At 49.0% G+C, this 20,509-nt stretch overlaps 1 protein-coding gene across 3 annotated transcripts in view; it reads right to left on the bottom strand.

Moving 5' to 3' along the window:
* Nucleotides 1-3,431: 3,431 nt before the first annotated feature.
* The window catches only part of CPSF7 (cleavage and polyadenylation specific factor 7, 59kDa), a 23,106-nt gene continuing 6,028 nt past the window's right edge, over nucleotides 3,432-20,509 (bottom strand). The window contains exons 2-9 of one of the 3 annotated variants that reach the window (XM_014544564.1): nucleotides 19,308-19,526; nucleotides 18,378-18,481; nucleotides 17,782-17,954; nucleotides 13,459-13,873; nucleotides 12,861-12,979; nucleotides 10,606-10,774; nucleotides 9,807-9,971; nucleotides 3,432-5,413 (exon numbers count right to left, since the gene is read on the bottom strand). In XM_014544564.1, the coding sequence (XP_014400050.1) occupies nucleotides 9,809-9,971; nucleotides 10,606-10,774; nucleotides 12,861-12,979; nucleotides 13,459-13,873; nucleotides 17,782-17,954; nucleotides 18,378-18,481; nucleotides 19,308-19,526 (1,362 nt within the window). In that variant the 3' untranslated portion in view covers nucleotides 3,432-5,413; nucleotides 9,807-9,808. Of the gene's footprint in view, nucleotides 5,414-9,805; nucleotides 9,972-10,605; nucleotides 10,775-12,860; nucleotides 12,980-13,458; nucleotides 13,874-17,781; nucleotides 17,955-18,377; nucleotides 18,482-19,307; nucleotides 19,527-20,509 lie in introns of all 3 variants that reach the window. The other 2 variants (XM_005872189.2, XM_005872188.2) reach the window with 2 other exon arrangements.

The following is a 20,509-nucleotide window of genomic DNA, read 5'->3' on the forward strand; positions in this document are numbered from 1 at the left end:
CACCTGCCTCTCATCCTTGCATGGATCGCAGCTCCTTTGCAGGGGAGGCGGGAGTAATTGCAAGCAGCATATTCTAAACTTACCAATATTTTAAAATTTCAAATTAACACGAAAGGAGCACATACTTTAATCATCTTTAAAACTTCCCCATCTGCTTGGTAGTGGCCATTTTGTTTTTTAGCCCCAAGAAGCCACCAGGAGCCACGGCAGAATCCACTACTTTGAGTCAAGGCCCCTTTTGAGAGACGAATCCTAGAATAGCCGCCCTTACTCAGAGTAAACGTAATAGGCCTATAAGCAACCCACGATGGTCCCCTCTGCTTCCCTCCCGTGATCAGGCCCTTCTCATCCTGTGCAGGTCCCCACTGTCCGACCCACCGAAGCTTTCCCTGTTTTCTATCCCTTCTGTGCCCTGGCCTCCTCACTGCGCGGGGGTCCGTCCAGACACCAGTGGGCAGGTCTCACCAGCCCTGGAACAGGATCAGAAAATCCAGTAGGGACATTCCTGACACTTCAGTCACAAACCCCACTAACGTCCTGATGTCCTGTTGCTTCTCACGCTGCTTTCTCTAGCCCTGCTTTGAAGAAAACGCTGGTTTTAAACTGGAGAGCTCTCTGTTCATGTAGAGCAGCCGTTCTCAACCTTCAGGCCCTTTAAATACAGTTCCTCATGTGGTGACCCAACCATAAAATTATTTTCGTTGCTACTTCATCACTGTAATGTTGCCACTGTTATGAATCGTCATGTAAATATCTGATATGCAGGATGGTCTTAGGCGACCCCTGTGAAAGGGTCGTTTGACCGCCAAAGGGGTCGCGACCCACAGGTTGAGAACCGCTGATGTAGAGGTTCCGTGGTTAAGGTCACCCTCCCAGCAGCACAGACAAAGGAATGGAAGGCTCGGGGGGAAGTTTAGAGGTGGCTGATAATTCAAAGGGACTTAGAGATCAATTTTCAACCTAATCTGCCACTTTGCAGGCATAGAGATGAGGAAGCAACATGGCCAAGCATCGTGCAACCGGTTACAAACAGCTGGAAACTAGAATCCGTGTCACGAGTTTCCGGCTGAATTAAGTGACTCATCACTCAGCAGGTACCACCTGAGGGTGAGCGTGACCGGTTGGAAACGGCATGATTAGAACAAGGAGGCCCCCCTCACCTCGTGGCTGCCTGGAAGCCTCGCGTCCCGTGGTTCCGTGGGTGGCTCCGTGAATGCTTGTTCTTCCCCCGGCTTGTTGGAGCCACCTGTGGACACAGTCACACCGAGCAGAGCATCAGACGACAGGCAGCCGAGGAGGAGGAGCCGCGCAGCCAGCCTTTCCGGTGAACTGCTCAGAGGCTGCGCTGCTGGCTGCCGTGGGCGCCGGCATCCCGAGACAGTGGCGTGGACAGAGGAGCTGCAGAGGCTGCTGGGATACCCACACGCATGTCTAGACGGTCAGGTGATGACCGCGTGGCCGTCTCTAGGGGCGGAGGTCCGGCCGCACTCAGGAAGCACTGAGGACACAGCTTCAGATTCCCGCTCCACGGCAGCAGCTTGAGGGAACAAATGTTCGTCCAGTGCCTGGCAGGTTGTTTAGTCCATGCAGTGACCCCGAGGCCGAAGGCAATCAAGTCAGGTGTTAACACGTGTCCCAAGGCATTGAGGTTAAATAAGAGTTGGAATTTGAACCTAAAGCAGTGGGTCTCGACCTTGGCTGCACATTAGAATCACCTGGGAATCTTTTTAAAATCCTGATTTCTGGGCCTCATCCTCCGGAAATTCTGTTTCTTTGTTATGGGGTGGGGCCACAACATTAGTAACAAAGAAACAGAAGAAACAGAATCTTTAAAAAGATTCCCAGGTGACTCTAATGTGCAGCCAAGGTTGAGACCAGAAATCAGGATTTTAAAAAGATTCCCAGGTGATTCTAATGTGCAGCCAAGGTCGAGAATCACTGACCTAGAGGTATCCCAAAGGTCAGTCCCCCGTTTTTTAATCCTCACCTGAGGATATTTTCCATTGATTTTGAGAGAGTGGAAGAGGGAAAGATACAAACATCGATGAGAGAAACACATTGATTGGTTGCCTCCTGCACACGCCCCGACCAAGGCCTGGGCTGGGGAGGAGCCTGCAACCAAGGTATATGCCCTTGATCGGAATCAAACCCGGGACCCACGGGCCGACACTCTATCCACTGGAGCCAAACCAGCTAGGGCTCAGTACCATTTAAAAAAAAATCCTCACCAGAAGGTATGTTTTATTGATTTTAGAGAGAGGGGGAGAGAAACATCGAGATGAAAACAGTTTCCTCTCGTATGTGCTGAGTGGGAAGTGGACCCACAACCTCTTTGGCGGACAGGACAAGGCTCTCCCTGACGCAGCCAGCCAGCCAGGGTAAGACAGTCCCTCTCTACGCCACCACAGCACTCCTGGATGACACGAAGACTATTCTCTCCACCAGCAGGCATCACACTGGAGTTTCTATACACACTACCTGGGCATAAGTGGGTTTCTAGACTGGGTGTGGATTGGCGCGGGACAGGGACAGGTTGGAACCGAGGCACCCCCAACAACTTTCTTCCCAAGTTTCAGACCCGCTAGCAAATTTCCCTTCTGCGTAAAGATTCCTTGTTTTGCCCAGCTGTGGTGGCTCAGTGGTTGAGCGTCAACCTATGAACCAGGTCACGGTTCAATTTCTGGTCATGAGCCCTCATGCCTGGGTTGAGGGCTCAATCCCATGTGGGGCGTGCAGGAGGCAGCTGATCAGTGATTCTCATCATTGATGTTCCTATCTCTCCCTCCCTCTCTGAAATAAATAAAAATATATTTTTAAAAACATCTCTAAAAAAATTATTTTTACAGATTTCGCCTTTACTGGTCCCAGTGCACATTATACACTGGTTCATCTTGGTCATACAACTCTCCACTGTTCACCTGGCTTTTTTAAAAGCCCAGTTGTCTGGAACCCTAAGATCACACTTCCGCTTCCTAACCTGTACTTCGTAGTTCAGCTCACAATCCATGTCCATTCACATTTCTCTCTGGTTCTCAAAACCTCCGTGTGGAAGGCAGGACTGCTCTGGCTTTCATCTCGACTGTCCATGGTCAGATCAGTGGGTGGAAGGAGGCGCTAGCCATCACCCTCCCACTCCTGGGGACACTTCCCTTCCTGAACTTGACATCAGGATAACTGTCCAAGGGAGGACATTTCTTCTGGGAGTAAATCTTAAGAATCTTGGTAAAGGATGACCTGGACTTGTCTTTAACAGACTGTTTAGGTGGCTCAGGAAAAAGGTCTGCACTGGAGGCCTCCTAGGTGCACCACAGGCCACTACACGCCCTGCATGCGACTCCAGCGAACTGGGTTTCACTACCATCCCGCAGCCTCTACATCAGCCCATGCCCATGCCCGACACCTCAACAAATCTATTCAATGCAGATCCATAAAATAGCTCACACCCCATTTATTGTTTAAAAATACTTTGTTACAAAAGGAAAAAAATACAATGCAGTATAAAAGATTGACAGCGTCATCAAGTTTATTACACAATTTTCAACCTATCAGAAAGACAGACAAATCACCGACAACAGGGGACGGGGCCTTGGCCTTTTTGAGGATTGGGTTTTTTCCTTTTGCTATCAGGAAACAAAACTAAAAATGGTGTCATTGAATAAAAACAAAACAAAATGGGGAGAAAAAGCTCCCGGGTAAACGGCTTTCCTGCGCTCTATACGTTCCTCACTGTCCCCTTACTGGGTCTCTACGCTGTAGACACAGGAGCTGCTCTCGAGGACACGCCCAGTACCTCGCACTCGGACAGCAGGCAGGGCGCCATGTTCTGAGGTGGCGGTGGGGATGGGACCTGGGACAGGGGAAAGGAGCTACAACCTGTAGCCTGTCCCAAGGGAATGTGCCTCTCCAGCCCTGGGGGACGTCCGCCCACAGGGACCGGAGGGCTGGGTCAGAAACGTGCAGGGGAGAGGAGGGTTCAGTCCAACTCAGTCTCTCCCTGAGCCACCCGGGTCTCCAATGACCCTACACCTCACACGCCAAGTCTCATGTCACATGCCACGTCTCGTTAGATGCCGCGTGCCCTCTAGATGCGCAAACAGGGCCCTGTGGCTGCTGCCTCCCTCAGCAATCAGAACAACACAATGGAGATGTTACGGGAAAAGCAATTCCATACCCAGTTCCATGCCGGTGTGGGGAATGGCCCCGAGGGTGGTCCTTAGAACACGGAGCTCATTCAAGTCGGGCTCCACTTCCTCCCTGCTCATCAGAGGCAGGAAGTACTCCAGGCTCCAGGCAGAGCACGGGGAGATAGGAGGTCAATAGTCAAAAGGTGGGAAGACACCCCACCTGTGACTTTCCCTGTCTGCTAGTGTCAGGTTACCCCCCAATAAGTGAAACTGGTACCTGGGGGTGCAAGCCCATGCTTACATCAAACCTGAACACAGAAGCAAGGCGTATGGAAGCAGGCCGTGCCCTGCCTGCCGGGCCTTCCCCATCCTGGCACTGCACCAGGGCTCTGCGCTGCTGAGGTCCGCCGCCCCCACCTGCCCCCACCTCCCAGCGGCAATACCTTCCTCTAAAACAAGGAAGCAGCCCTCGGGGAGAAGGGCTCCCGTGAAATGGTGAAGCCGGGGAAACAGAACACCTGGTAGAGCTGGTTATTGCAAGAGGCAACCAAGCCCGAAGCAGAGCAGGAAGCAGAGGGCGGGCACTGGCTCCGCAGGGCTCCCAGCGGGCAGCACCTCCTGGGCCTGCTCCACACCCGAGGGCAAGTCCTCGGAGGAGCTGAACAGCAGGAGCAGGAAGGCGTCCGCCTCTGGGAGGCCAGGGAAACAAACCGTCAATCGTAAGAAGGAAAAGCGAGAGTAAGAGAAGCTGTTCATGAATTTCTGTTCTCATGGTCCCTCCTCAAAGGGCTGGGCAGTAAAGGAGTTAGACAAAGTGGTGTTAGCAAGGGGTCTGGACCCTCTTGGCCCCATCAAACCTAGTGCTGAGGGCAGGACCTGGGCACCCCCTGGCACCCCCATTGCTCTCCTAGATCCCACTGGAAGGACTCCTTTTCTTTGAGAAGGAAGCCTTCCCATGGACCTCACCACTCAACTGCTCCTGGAGAATCAGAAACTCACGTTTCCTTGAACAAAGCACCATTCTCTACGGAGACCAGGGCCTGGACCTGCCTTCTTCCTGTCTGCCTCCCCTCCCAACCAGTCTTTAGGCTCTTTCCCCCAGCAAATAGGAGGTGTGGGACTGGGAGGGCCGCAGTCTTCAATCCTGTGGGCAGAGGGCATTCCCTGGGTGTCTGGAGGGGAGGGGCGTGGAGGGAAGGGAAGGGGTGGAGCGGCCTCCGTCCTTTAGTCCTGATCGAGGTGAGGAGATGCAAGTCCATTAAAAAACATTTGCTTCCGACCGACTCCTGCAACAAGAACATCAGAAGAGAACACAAATCAGAGTGACTTTCAGATGAACGGGGGCTTCAATGACTTCCCAGGGCATTTTCTAAAGTTACAGCATATGAAGTAGGGGATGCAGACAGAGAGAATGCAGGCCCGGGAAAGCGAAAGAAAGGACTGTCTGGGGTGTCTGGCACTGTGAATAGTGAGGGACTGGTTGGAGGACAAGCTAGTAGTGACATCTTACTTTAAGGTGTGGGGGGGGGGCCAAAGACAATGAAATGAAGTCTCAAAAAGAGACTTGGGCTGGAAAAATATGGAAATTACAACATTTCAAGCAAAGTTGTTACAAGGGAACATGGTGAATTTAAATTCTGTTTCAGGAAATCTCTTCTGAGCAAGTCACAGCTTACCTTAAGGGGAGGGGATGGAACTGGGAGGCACAGGGTGAGACACCACCCGTGTGCACAACCAAACCCACTAACCTCCGAGCTCCTAAGAGGCCTGACAGGGAGCATGGACTCACACAGGAAACTCAAAGCTTTTCTTCTCTTGAAGCAGCCCTGGTTCAATCAGCATTCTATGAGTATGTGTGTGCGCACGCATTCACACACACGCATTCACACACACACGCATTCACACACACACACACACTCATTCACACACACACACACATTCTCACACACACACACAGCCAGAGGTGATGTAAGTTGTACTGAAACTCAAGAAATGTTTAAGTCTTTCCCCAGATGACAGCTGTGGGCGAGGGGCCAAGCAGCACAGTAACCCCCAGCTGCAATGACCTGGCCAGGCCAGGCCACAAAGAGCACAGAAGTTAAGGCAATAACCAGCAGTCACCATCCAAGAAGTGTAAGAGCCCAGTAAGACACTCTTCAGCCATTTGTCACATCTCCACCTAACTGAAGGCCCCTCGTCCACTCAGCCCTTGTTCTCATGGCACAATACTAATTTGCAGGGGGAGCTTTGGTGAACCTGATCATCCTATACAATAAAAGGCTAATATGCTAATTGACCGGAGAGCGGAACCACCTGTCGCTGTGATGTGCAATGACCACCAGGGTGCAGACGCTCAACGCAGGGGGAGTGCTGCTCAGCCAGAAGCCGGGCTTCACGGCTGGCGAGTGCAGCGGTGGTGGCAGGAGCCTCTCCTGCCTCTGCGGCAGCACTAAGGATGTCCAACTGCTGTCTTAGGCCCAAGGGAAGCAGGCCTAAGCCATCAGTTGGACATCCCCCAAGGGCTCCTGGACTGCTAGAGGGCACAGGCCGGGCTGAGGGGACCACCCTCTCTCAAGTGCACGAATACTGTGCACCGGGTCTCTAGTATAATATAGAAACAATAGCTAAATGAAAAAGGGGGGATTAAAGTCAGGCTTAGAATTTCACTAATACACAAACGCTCACCCTTTATGTATGCACCTGTGTATGCTGAAGGAGCTACACAGAAAACAAGACACCCACAAGCTGTGTGATCCTTCTACTCTGAAACAGCACTGTTTCAGCCCCAGAATCAGGTGTGGCCTCTCTCCTCTGGCTTCTTCAAACACCTACGCAGGCAGGTTTTGTCCCATTTTCTGTGGGGAAAACTGAAGCCTTCAATGCTTTCTCAATGTCACACCATTTGGGCTTCTGAATATTTGCACTGGATCAAAATTGAACAGAAAGCTCAGTTTCCATTGAACCAGGAGGATAGCAATGAGGTGAGAATGATTAACATCAAATAGGAGAAGGTTCTAAAATAATGAGGAAAGAGCTGAGAACCACAAAATGTAAAAACCACTGACAGAAGAATATCCTCAAATTCCAAACCATACACACATACACCCTGAAAGAAATGTACTTTGGGAACTGTCCCTACAGAACAAGATGCAGAGGATAACTAGTGCATCAGCTGAAATAACCCACAGCGCCCAGTTCTTAGAGAGCACGGCTACATTTTGGTGATAATGTCTGAATGCAGACAGAGCCAGAGTCCTGCAGTGGGGCAATCAGACCCCACGCCCAGAGGCAGGGCCTGTTCTGAGGAAGAGGGTTGCTGATCTACTGCCGATGCTCGATGTAACACACTTTTTGCTCAGAGAACACCTGTTTGCACAATATAAATACTATTATTTTCTTAAAAAAAAAAAAAAAGAATAGCTACCATTTATAAAGTAGGCACTTTTTTTTAAATTGACTTCAGAGAGGGGAAGCGAGAGGGGGAGAGGAATAGAAACTTCGATGAGAATCATTGATTGGCTGTCTCCTGCATGACCCCTACTGGGGATTCGAACCCACAATCTGAAAATGTACCCTAACCAGGAATTGAACCCTAACCTCCTGGTTCATGGGTCAACGCTCAACCACTGACACTGGCCGGGCACTATTATTTTCTAACTAAAAAATACGTACATAGTTTGCAAAGTTCTTGAGATAAATGAGGCCCAAGCACCATCTCCCCAACATGAAATCTCCTAAGTCACAACTTGGTAACTGCAGAGGGAATTACGAGCCATTAGGACAGTGGTTCTCAACCTGTGGGTCGCGACCCCTTTGGCAGTCAAACGACCCTTTCATAGGGGTCGCCTAAGACCATCCTGCATATCAGATATTTACATTATGATTCATAACAGTAGCAACATGACAGTTATGAAGCAGCAACGAAAATAATTTTATGGTTGGGTCACAACATGAGGAACTGTATTTAAAGGGCCAGAAGGTTGAGAACCACTGCATTAGGATGAGAATGAGAAACTGACATTGTTAGGGTGTCTGATTCAGTTCTCTTGGATTAAATTATTGGTTGGATGGAGTAACCAACGTAAGAGAAATTGGGGGATTGGAAACCTCTTCAGAGTTCACTTTCCTCATCTTGTCCAACAGGCCTGCACCAGCCCAATGCCTGTTTTGTGGGACCCAGTGGGTCACAGGATTTTTCAGTAATTCTAATTGAATCATCTGCGTACTGGGGAAAAGCAGTCCTATTTTATAGCTGGAAGAAACGAAGCAAAATGACAGTTAAAGTCTCAGGTTCAGCCTTAGCCGGTTTGGCTCAGTGGATAGCACATCAGCCTGCAGACTGAAGGGTCCCAGGTTTGAATCTGGTCAGGGCACATGCCCAGGTTGCAGGCTCGATCCTCAGTGTGGGGTGTGCAGGAGGCAGCCGATCAAGGATTCTCTCTCATCACTGATGTTTCTCTCTCTCTCTCTCTCCCTCTCCCTCCTGCTCAGGAACCAGTAAAAATACGTTTTTAAACATTAGCCTGCTATGTGTGGTCATGTAATTAACTCCCCCTAATGCTGTGGCAAGGCCAGACCAAATGATTTTGCAGCCTGTGTGGCCTACAGGCTGGATGCTCCCCACCCTCGCCTTTAGACCAAGCGTGTCACACTCGCAGCCGTCGGGCCACAGGCCTCGCTCTGGATCCAGCCAAGCCGAACTCAACTTTTCAATTACCTGAGTTCATGTGGTTCCCCCACCCCAACTCTCCTGCTTTTGTTTTGCTTTAAAGAAAGAAAAAAATACGTTTTTTTCCCTAAACAAATATATCCTTCCATTGAAGTATCCTCCACAGAGTCTCCAAAGCTATTAAAATTTCTTCCAGGTCAGCTTTCTTCTCTTTGAAAAAAGTATCTTGATTTTCAAAATCTTTTTAGTAGACATTATTTTTTAAAATCATTAATGTTGCACCGTGTAAACAAACAAGTAGGCAGTGGTTTCACTTTTCTGTATTGGTCAACTTCCCCAATTTTTTACCTGAAAGTTTGGTGGGGTTGATGCACAGCAATGCCGATGACATGGCTATCATCTATTGAGAGCTTACTATGTAACAGGTATCTGAGTGCTAAATGCCTATGGATCACCTCACTGAATACTCAGCAATCTAATGAGACAACTGTTTTTCTTACCTTCATTCAAAAAGCGAGAAATGGTGGAACAGAAAGCAATCGGCCGGAGTGGGATTCACACTCTGCACTGCCCGCAGACACTGCTCTTACTTAGCCACTATGCCTGCTGCGTCAGACACCAGGCAAGGCAGCCAAGAAACAAACAAAAAATATCTTAATCCCAGGCCCATCTCAGTGTGAGACTCCTAACAAGCGGGAAATCTGCCCTCCTGGATTTCCAGTCACTAAACCGAAAGCCGCCCACTTCCTTTATTTGCTCTAAAAAAGAGCCCTGGCTGGTAGTAGAGCACCATCCCCATAGGCCACAACTGTGGGTTCAAGCCCTGGTCAGGGCACATATAAGAAACAATCAATGAATGCGTAAGTGGAACAACAAACGATGTTTCTCTCTCCCCCTTCCTCTCTCTCAAATCAATAAATATAAAAATAACACATAAAAAGAGAAAAACCTTCCGTCAGTGATTTTCTCTCATACAAGACCGCCCACCAGGCAGGAGTGGGGCTGCTCCCACCTCTCAGTGGTGCCGGTCCCGTTCTCTGTCCCGGTGCCTCTCGTGCTCCCGGTTCCTTTCTTGGAAATAGTCGTCATGCCGATCTTCACTGTGAAGCAGGTCCCGGTGCCTCCTGCTGCTCTCCCGGGACCGGCTAGGTGACCTCTCTCGGGACCGATGTCTTTTCCTGTTAGAAAGATCCTTGAGCCGCGCTCAGAGGGCCTACCACACTCCTTCCCTAAGTGCTGTGTTCTGGTGTCTTCTAGCCTTAGCTACACCTGTCTTCTGCTCTATCATGGACCCACTGTCTGACGGTGTTGGTCCTCTGAGGACTAGTCATCTTTGGGAAAATAACAACAGTTAAATTTGCTGAGAATTACTAATGTATCAGGCACAGTGCTCAGAGCTGTACATGCATCGTCTCACCTGATCTTTACAGTCTGTAAGATTAGTACTACTATTGCCCCCGCCCCCTTTTTTGAGAAAAATGAGACTTGGAAAGTTGAGTAATTCCATTCTCAAGGTCACACACAGAGTTAGGCGCAGAACTGGGATTCAAATCCAAGCATGGGTGGCTCCAACGCCCATGTTCTTGGCTATACCAGTCTATCTTTTCCCCGAAATAAACCCACTGCCTCCGTTAACATTCTAACATTTATTACTGCAAATGTGAGGGTAATTTCTTCCCCTTGAAATACGAGGGCTTGGTCTGCTCCTTCAGCCAGGGCCTTGCCAGACCCCCCCGGCTCCTTCCCTCCCTCTGCCAATCCCTGAAGAGTGCTGCTCGGGGCTGGCCGCCGCTGGAGCAGCCATCAACTCACCTGGACGAGCTCCCGCTGGCACCCACACTGTAGGACTTGGCTTCAATGCCATGGAGACAGTCCTTAAGGGAGGAGATGAGGACACGGCAACGCTCGTCATTGGCGACCCGGGACTGTTTGATGACAGCTATGGCTGTGAGCAGCGTCTCGATCGCGTCACTGTAATCCCCTGACGGGATGGATGGGAAAGGCCAAGGGTGAGCAGAGGCAGTAAACTAGACAAAAGGAGACCTCAGGACCCAAACAAGAGCCACTAGCTGCCCCACAGCCCCACAGTGAACAGAAGAGGCGGGAGTGGAGGTGTAAACTAGATGGTACCCACGTTCCAATGTCTGCAGTCACAGACGTTCTCAGAGCCCGCTAGTGGGTGTATAAACTGGCGCATCACTGTCTGAGGGCTGTTTGACAACATCCGTTGAAATAAACAATGTGCATACCTTTGACCCAGGAATTCTAAAAATTTTCTACTTCTATTCACAACTGTGGATAAGTTTAATCACGGTTGTTTCAGTGTTGTCTGCTGTGTTAAAGAATTAGAAACAACCTGAAGTTCCTTCAACAGGGTCTGCCTACATAATTACCCATCACTGGTTCCACAGAATACTACGTGGTTGTTAAAAAGCATGAGGTCAACTTGTATGCAAACAAAGGAAGCAATGTAAAGAGCTTAGCACAGTGCCAGGCACAAGGTAAGGGCTTAGTAAATGTCATTATTTCACATGATGTAACAGACATGCAGAATATATTAATCTGAAGTTACAAGACAGTATTTCATTTTTGTAAAAACAATAAAATTACATATATGTTATATGCAAAAAAACACATATGGAGGATAGACACAAACTATAAAAGGCAGTCTTGTAAGGGGGCCTGTGCAGAGGACTTCATTAACACTGCATATCTGACTAAATTGTCTTAAATTTACCATCAGACGTATGTATACATACATGTAATGTATATCTAAAACGTATATAGTATACATACATGCATACATACACACATGCATATTTTAAATTTTTATCTCTGTTTATTTAAATTATGCTACCATCAAGAATTAGTCCCTTCATTCCCCAAATCTGAGCAATGCCTGGCAGGGAAAGTGGTCACAGGGTGGGGACTTGCACAAATGTTTTTTGGGTTTTTTTAAAATTATTTTTTAAAAATATTTTTAAAATTGATTTCAGAGAGGAAGGGAGAGAGAGAGAGAGAGAGAGAGAGAAACATCAATGATGAGAAAGAATCATTGATTGGCTGCCTCCTGCACGTTCCCTACTGGGGATCAAGCCCGCACCCTGGGCATGTGCCCTTGACCGGAATCGAACCTGGGACCTTTCAGTCTGCAGGCCAATGCTCTATCCACTGAGCCAAACCAGCTAGGGCCACAAAGCTTTTTTGAGCTACGTTAGGAGCAGTAAGGACAGAAGGTAATGCAAGGAATGCAGACCAGACAAGGTCCAGGGATAATGAGGACTGGCAGCGCCTCTGCACAGGCAGTAAGAATAAAACAAAAGCTGGAGGAGTCCAGGCACCAGGAGGTCAGCTCCACCAGGGAAGGACGTTTCTGCCCATTTTACAGGCTTCCAATAAATAGTGTGGTTTGAATGACTGGAATGAGAACAACAGAAACAGAGGGAGACGGAGATCTGGTTTTTGATCCTCTGGGTATGAAGGGACTGGTGGAGAACGTGATGATTTTCATTACAGTCCTATGTATATCTGACTTGTTGCACTGAGCAGATTACTTTTAATTTAAGAAGATTTATTCAGATGCCAATGAAGATTTTCTGGAGGGAAAAATAAAAAGAGAATATGTACACTTCCTGTCTTTAACCTACTCTGTGGATTTAAATTTTGCAGCCAAAGCTGAGAAATTATGGAAAATAGATAATACTTAGGGTTAACTTGGAAGTTGGATAGTCTACATTTACATCCACGTGAATATGGCTAATGTCATAAAGTGAAACTTGGACCAGAACCTTGAAACTTCCGGTGTCATCTCCTTTTAGAAACCAAAGGTTCTCAGGAGTCACGGCTTCTGGCGATGCCCACTCAATACTGACATGGCTCCTGGGTCGACGCTCGACCACTCAGCCACACCGGCCGGGCCAGCCGGGCCTCCCGAGAACCTAATGGTTGAGAACCTAACGGTGCTCCAACTTTATCTGGTTGAATTTCTTGCCAATGGAAATGACTAGGCCTGGAGACATGGGCAAACGGAAGGCAAGGAGAAGGCAGCAAAGGGGAGAGTTCGTTACCTGCACTGGCTCCAGCTACTGCTTTGGAAATGGCACTGCTGGAAATTGCTCTGTTTCGCTTCATGATCTCTTCAAATTCTGCTTCACTCACTGTAGAGGGCGGAGGGCCCGAGTCCCGGCTGCACAGAAGCAAGACCAGCCTGACTGCCACACCCCGATCGTCTTTACCGCCCTCTGTAATACCACGCTCTGAACGATGCTCTCCTGTGTCATTTCTTACATGGTCTCTGCCTGGTCACGTGTTTGTGTGTTCATGTTCTCCTCAAAGACAGGATTTATGTCCTAGACTTTGATAATTTTGCCATGACCCAACAACAGTGCTAGACATTCACAGCCTACCAGCCACCTACGTTACTCTTTTTAATTAAGCCCCTTAAAAAGGGATACAAAGGACATGGTTTGGGTCAAGAAGTAAGATGCAAACAAAGCATCAAATAAAAAAATTATCTAATAGATAAGAATTTCCCAGGACTCAACACTATGACTAGTTTCCCACAAGCACAGAATTCAGTGCTCACTTCCTCCTCGGAGGGAAAATACCTCACTGTCCACCCTATTACACCTGGCTCAGCTGTGAAAGGAACAAGGTAGTTCTTACCTGCCGTGGTGGTTATAGGGGGCCGAGGCCTTCATGTATGTATCTGGTGGAGGCCCCACTGTAGCATTTGGTGGGGGGAAGAAGGCTGGGTTGAGGTGAAGGGCAGGTGGGATGGCCCCAGGGGGAGGTACAGCCAGATGAGGAGGTAATCGAGGAGGAGGGGGCATGAGATGCTGGTAGTGGATGCCAGGAGGAGGAGGAGGGACCCCGAAGCTTGAGGAGAGAGGTGGTGGGGGTGGAATTGGAGGTGGGGGCAGACCCATCAGGGGGAGGGCTGACGGAGGGCGGTTGAAGTAGGGCAGCACACTGGGGGGCTTATCCACACGGGCAGATGAGGGTACAAGGTTCTCAGAGGGCGTGGCCCGTCCATCAGCAGAATCACTCGAATCTCGGGAGTGAGCCCGTGGAGGTATTCCTATGAAGCAAAACAACTATTGTTACTGCCCCGGCTTGAGACACACCCACAGGACCAGTTCGTCCTTCAGCAAGTCATCGGGCACCTACTGAGGAAGGCAGCAGGTGGCTGAAAAAGAAGGTAGCATCATCTACTGCCTTTTCTTTGGCATCAGAGAAAAACCTGCGACAACTTAATTATAAACCCAGAGGGCAATACCACCTTAAATTCTGTATGTCAAAAATATTCTTTCTCTAGAACCATCAGTGCTTCACCTTACTTATCCTTAGCTTTGTCTTATATTTTTAAGTGCAGAAGGAGCCTAATAACCCGTGAGAAAATGACAGTGTTGAAGTTTGTTCATTACTGTTCAGCAGGATTCAATCGGATTTGAAATTCCATGTCCCCTGATAAGAATTCAGCGCCCCTCTCCCTGGACTGGTCCCAGTCAACCTTCTCTATCCTGCTGCACACTTGGAATGTCCTCCTTGCCAAGGCGCTTTAACCAGGGAATGTGGGGAGAGAGAAGGAAGGGCTGGGACGGATGACACTTCATCCAGATACCAAAAGTGGTCACTGGGATGAAAAAGAGACACACAACGAAGAGAAGACTGGAGACCGGGAGGTAAAGAGGAAATGGGAGACGAGCCAAGAAAAGCTCGACCCAGAGAATGAGCAGATGGCACACAACTGAGAACAGAGGCTCCTGGCAAAAGCGTGGAATAAAACATGCCTCAAATGCGGGGACTCCCACTCCATTTCAATGGCCCCATGTTCTGCCCCACAGGGCAGCACGCCCGGAACACCATCAGAGCACGCCGTGTGGTTCTATGCACAGGGGCTCAGAGCATGTTCGCATGCAGCTGAAAGCAGGGCTCTGGCACTTTCAAGTCACTCGGTTACATCTGTCCCCTCACCCCAGCTTAGTGGTCCACGGAAAGCCTGGCCAACGTGGAATCCCACAGAAGAACGTGATCGCATGGATGGGAGTCTCCGGCAGCAGACACATGTGGAAAGAAAAGTGCTCCTTAAGCTAGAACCTGTTAGGAACCCCGCTCCGGCTGAAGCAGCAGGGGGAGTCCACCACCCTGCACCACTGCGGCTTCTCTCCTGCAGCCGCTCACCAGCGCTATCACAGCACCGCCTTTCTATGTCTCAAACACAGGACACCTTGCTATTCCCACATTCTCCCACACTGAACGAAGAACAAGTCTCAGTGAGTGTGAGCTCTGACAGTGAGCCACCTTCCCATCTCCTGTCCCCTCATCTACAAGGTTGTTTTGTATCTTTGGCTACAAATCCCAAGAGTAACAACCATTTTTAAGCAAAGGAAGTCCACCAACTGTACTCAGCGAATTCACAGAGGCCAAGTCCACGACACAGAAAAACACCACTCAGTCACCATCAACATTTCAGCAAAGAAAGGTGACACCAAGGAATAAACAGCCACGTGAAGGTAGGAATGTTACCCCTGACGCAGCTGTACAATTATGCACCTTAGAAAAGTCTGAAGGTTGTTTTATAGGAAGACCAAAACAGAAGGGACTTGAAAATACAAGTTGTCCAGGAAGAAAAGTGTGTGCCTTCTACAGCAGAGCAATGGAAGCTCAGACCACGTCCAGCTAAGCTCTCAATCTAGTAAAAGAACAGCTGTTCCTATGCAAGAGAGAGGTGGCCAGGGGTCCACCTTCCATCAATCAATACCCGGTCCCAGTGGACGCCCAATCAATGCCAGGCACTATCTGAGCGGATCTGCCCCACCCCAAAGCCCCCCACTGCAGCGCAAGGGAAGTCAAGGCAGGTGGCGTCCCCGGCAGGGCCTTGCAGGGGGCTGCGCCTTGTGAGGTCAGGCCAATCCCAGCTCTGGTCCTCAGGTGTCCCAGGCCCAGAAACTCCATTTTAACAGATCACCTGGGGTGATTGAGCCCTAGGAGGCTGACTCATACGAACCAAACTCACCAGAGACCGATTCATAAACCAGAAGGCCAATTTATTAATTTACAGTGAGAAATAGAACTGCCAAGCGGACCGTATACTTGCAGCAGCTGGTCAGTGCATTCTCTTCCCAGGGAGAGCCTAGCTGGAAACCAAATCAGTATCAGAAGGTGGCTTGGTGAGTAGTCGAATAAAAGGAGTAAGATGCACTTAAGAGATGCTAGCGTGGCGCTAAGGTATTATGATGCAACCTTCTTTTCTAATAAGAAATACTTGCCAAGCAGACTAATATCCAGCAATTGAAAGGGCACCCCTGGAAAATGCTGGAGAAACACTGTTAAATTCACATTCTCCAGCCCATCTTTTTTTTTTTTTTTTTTTAATATTTTTTCAGAGAGGAAGGGAGAGGGAGAGATAGAAACATCAATAATGAGAGAGAATCATGGATAGGCTGCCTCCCTCATGCCCCCTTCCGGGGATCGAGCCCACAACCCGGGCATGTGCCCCCAACCAGAATCGAACCCAGGACCCTTCAGTCCACAGGCCGACACTCTATCCACTGAGCCAAACTGCCTTTTACTACAGATGGGCTCCAGCACATCTTTAGGTCAATTCCTTACAGAGCATCCTTCCAATCTTGGTTTATGACATTAGAGGCCTGGTGTACAGATTCGTGCACTGGTGGGGTCCCTCAGCCTGGCCTGCGAGGATCAGGCTGAAACCAGCTCTCCGACATCCCCGAGGGTCCCGGGTTGTGAGAGGGGGTTTTCAGGTGAGGCACCCGGAATCAGGCTCCCTCCTCTCTTCTCCCAATATTATGTCATTCTCTCTCTCCGTATCTGTCTTGCTTCTTTCATCTCACTTTACCCTAAGTTTGATATTAACTGATGCCTTGTGGGCATTTAGCTGCAAAATGCAATTATTTAGCAAATAGGATTTACTTAGCCTGGAATCTAGTCGGCCTAGGGCTCCCGCCCAGGCCCTTCCAGTGGCGGCGGGAACCTCCTTCTTCCCACCTGAGCTGCACCCTTGCTGCCTTCCCTCCCGGGAGGTTGCCCGCTGGTGCTACTGTCCACCCGGAAGGAGGGAAGCCAGGCCAGTTCCCCAGCCGAGAGTGGTAGCGGGAAAATTCGCCGCCTCCACTGGAAATCGGTATTAAGTGGATGGGCCGGGGTGGGCGCCAGACATCGGGGCTGCAGTCGGTAGGTCCTGCACGTCTCATCATTTAGCTAATTGAGTCGAAAAGTTTCTGTAAGGGCCAGACCCACGGCCTCTGCAAAGGGCTAGAGGCCCGGTGGGGAGCCAATGGGCTAGAGGCCAGGTGCATGGATTCATGCACCGGTGGGGTCCCTCGGCCTGGCCTGCAGGGATGGGGCCGAAACCGGCTCTCTAACATCCCCTGAAGGGTCCCGGATTGCGAGAGGGCAGTTCTGGGGTGACGCACCCCAGAATCAGGCTCCCTCCTCTCTGGTTCTGGGTGAGTCACCTGAAAAATGCAGCTGTCAAGTCACCGCAGCTCGACAGCTCTTGTGCTGAGCATCTGCCCCCTGGTGGTCAGTGCGCATCATAGCTACTGGTCAGACAGTTGGCTGGTCGCTTAGGCTTTTATATATATAGGTTACAGCCATCTTTACATACCTTACTTCTATATTAGGGTGGCTCCTTCTTAATAATTTATAGAGAGGCATGTCTTAAAATAAAGCCCATTCACTCACTATACACTGAATTGTTTAGACAGAAACACACAATTTAGAGTTGACAGGAACTTTAAACATCATGTATCTAGTTCAGATGGGGAAATAAGCCCAGTCACATGACTTAGTAGCAAAACCAAAGTATAACCACAGGCCTCATTTTGGGCCGACCTATTACCCACGCTGCCACCCACAACCATCCCCTCCCCTCCCCCAAATTCCTTCACACTGTAGGCTGAGCCTACACCACAGAAAACAAATCCACAGCCTCCCCCATTCGTACAGATGGTCTCCACGTACCCCCTCTTGGGACTCGGACGCACTCACGTTTCCGAGCCTGTGCCTCAAACTGTGACAGGTTCTGCCTGGTGGCTGGCCTCACGTCGACTTTTTCTCCATTAAGAACTTTTCCCGGCAGGAGTTCTAACAGTTTGTGGACAGAGTTTTCAGAGGCTACCACTACCTCAGCATACCTTGAGGAAGAAACATTAAAAATGAGTGAGAGCTACTAGACAACAGAAGAACAAAGAAATTTTCTTCCACTTTTAGTGAAAACTGGCAAAGCAAAAGGTATCTTGCTATTACTGGACACACAGACACACACACAGATACACACACACACACACACACACACACACACAACTACCAACAACAAAAAGGTGTCAGTCTATAATCTTCCTACTTATTTGAAATTAGAAGTCAGCTTTCTTTGCCCCTCAATGGATAGATGTTCTCCTACATTGCAGCCAGGTCCCCATTCTAAGGCAATTTGCCAAAACCAAGGCAGTGAACTGGGCCAGGGGTGGGAGGGGTTAAAATCCAGGGCCAAGATACAGTGCAGACCTGTTATCCCAATGGTTACAAACTAGAAGGGGCTTCTCAAATCCAGACCTCACCCTTTGGACTGGCCATTTGCTCGATTCTCTGCAAATTTCAACTCCACCACGTCATAGACTCCGATAGAGCGAATAACCTGGATCAGCTGCTGGTCTGTGGTCCACTGGGGCCGGCAAAATGGAAAAGGAAGAAATGTCAGGAGCTACACTGCCCCCCACCCCCAACCCAGAATGTCCCCAACCCTAGGATCCTATTCACAGCCAGGACCTCCCACAGGAAACCCCAAAGCCCATCAATACTTCAATCAGTGCGGGCTTTTCTTATTGTCCTCCCCATACAGAATTCCAAACACCCACCCCGCCACAATCCCCACCTCCCGAGTGTAAGAGTCAGACCTAGTTTAACTTTGACTGCCATTTGGGCTGGCTGGCCATCAGCTCAAACGCTGATAATAGCAGCTTTTAATTGCAGATCTGATATGCAGAGTTGACCATGGTCAGGAACTTCCCCCCAGCATATACATTTCCTAATTTGGAAACAGCCCCCCCCACCCCCCACCAGCCCAAAAACATGTCACACAGTAACTTGCAGAGTAACAATCACCACCTACCCCGAGCATATTAGATTTATCAAGGCCTTTGATCCCTGTCACCCATCATTATCACAGGACCATCTAATGACCACCAAGAGTTCAAGGTATTCACTCTGAAATCTCATCCCACAGATGACCCTGCTAGACATAAAGCCCCAGGGTCAGGGGTGGTAACAAGATGACAGAAAAAGCAACTACCCACTTAATCATTGCGTTCTTCGGCATCAGAACGTCCTCAGGATAGTTCTCTTTCAGAGATCAATCCAACCTGATCCCAGGAAAAAGAAATCCAACCCCATCAGAGCACAAAGCAGTGCAACATCGGTCTTTGAAAATGCCATCACCTCCCAGCGCTCTCCCTCCGGCCCGCCCCGGCCTGTTAGGTGCCCCAGCTCACCCAGGAGAAGCTGCCCACATACACAGCAGCCCGCCTGTTGCGCAGGCCGCTGTAGGTGTACAGAATCGCAGGGGTCTTGTTATTGGGCTTGGGAGACGGCTCCTGGCGAACAGGAGGAGGTGGCTCCGTGCTGCTGCTTCTGTCATCTGAGGGCTGTGAGGTGGCTGTCAGCACGTCATCATACAGATCGATCTGATCTGTATTGTTGAACTCTGGGTCCTAAGAGATGAGGGGCCGGCAAAGGCGGGTTTGCAAACCTTTCGTTGTGTCCGTTCTATTCACTCTAGTTTACTTGGAACCCACACACACTTTCTAGAACGGACAGAGCTTCCTTGTCCTACTCTAGGGAACTTCCTCATTTAAACTATTTCACTCAATTAGCTCATGTGGGCTTTTCTTCTAAGACCCTGTGAGTTGTCTGCAAGGTTTCTAGCTCCAGGCACCTGTGAGAATTAAAAGGTACATGATGATTAAATAAGAATGCAAGGACACACTATTGATATCCATGAGCTTAGCTTCTAAACACCACGTCTAAGACACACTAATGAAAATTTCAGTATCTTATGCATTTTCAAAATCAAGAGTTACACAAACTTTATTATTCTATTTAATAAGAAATAGAGAATATCATTTAGAAATAGAAAGCAGGGGAAAGGCATGTTAAAATGGGAACCAAAACATAAAAAATAATGGAAATTACTGGTTTAAATTATTTGATTTACACAAATGATTTAGGGAAGCTCTAAAACTCATAGTACACAACCCCATCTTTCTAATAACCATCAAAGAAACATTAAAAAATAAAGTAAAAAGGAAGGTAATAACTCTGGGGGAATTTTCCCTCACTAAGTTCTATTTCTCAAGTGACATGCAGATCCAATATATTACCAGGACACCTATAGAAGGGATAGTTTTGAGCAATACCAGAGATGTTTAATGGTACAATCAAAGTGCTCTAAAATATCAGGCTCCGAAAAGAGATGTATCCATCCCATGAGCTACGTCACAGTGAGCATTTACGATATCAATGTCTGTTCTGGAAGACAGCGGTTGTGAGGTCCGAGAGGCTGACGCCCGCTGCTCTAAGAAACTTGCTGCCTGTGTGACATGTTACTGTATAGACCAGCGGTTCTCAACCTTGGCTGCACATTAGAATCACCTGGGAATCTTTTTAAAATCCTGATTTCTGGGCCTCATCCTCC

This window comes from Myotis brandtii, unplaced genomic scaffold (genome assembly GCF_000412655.1).
Source record: "Myotis brandtii unplaced genomic scaffold, ASM41265v1 scaffold369, whole genome shotgun sequence".
Lineage (NCBI taxonomy): Eukaryota > Metazoa > Chordata > Mammalia > Chiroptera > Vespertilionidae > Myotis > Myotis brandtii.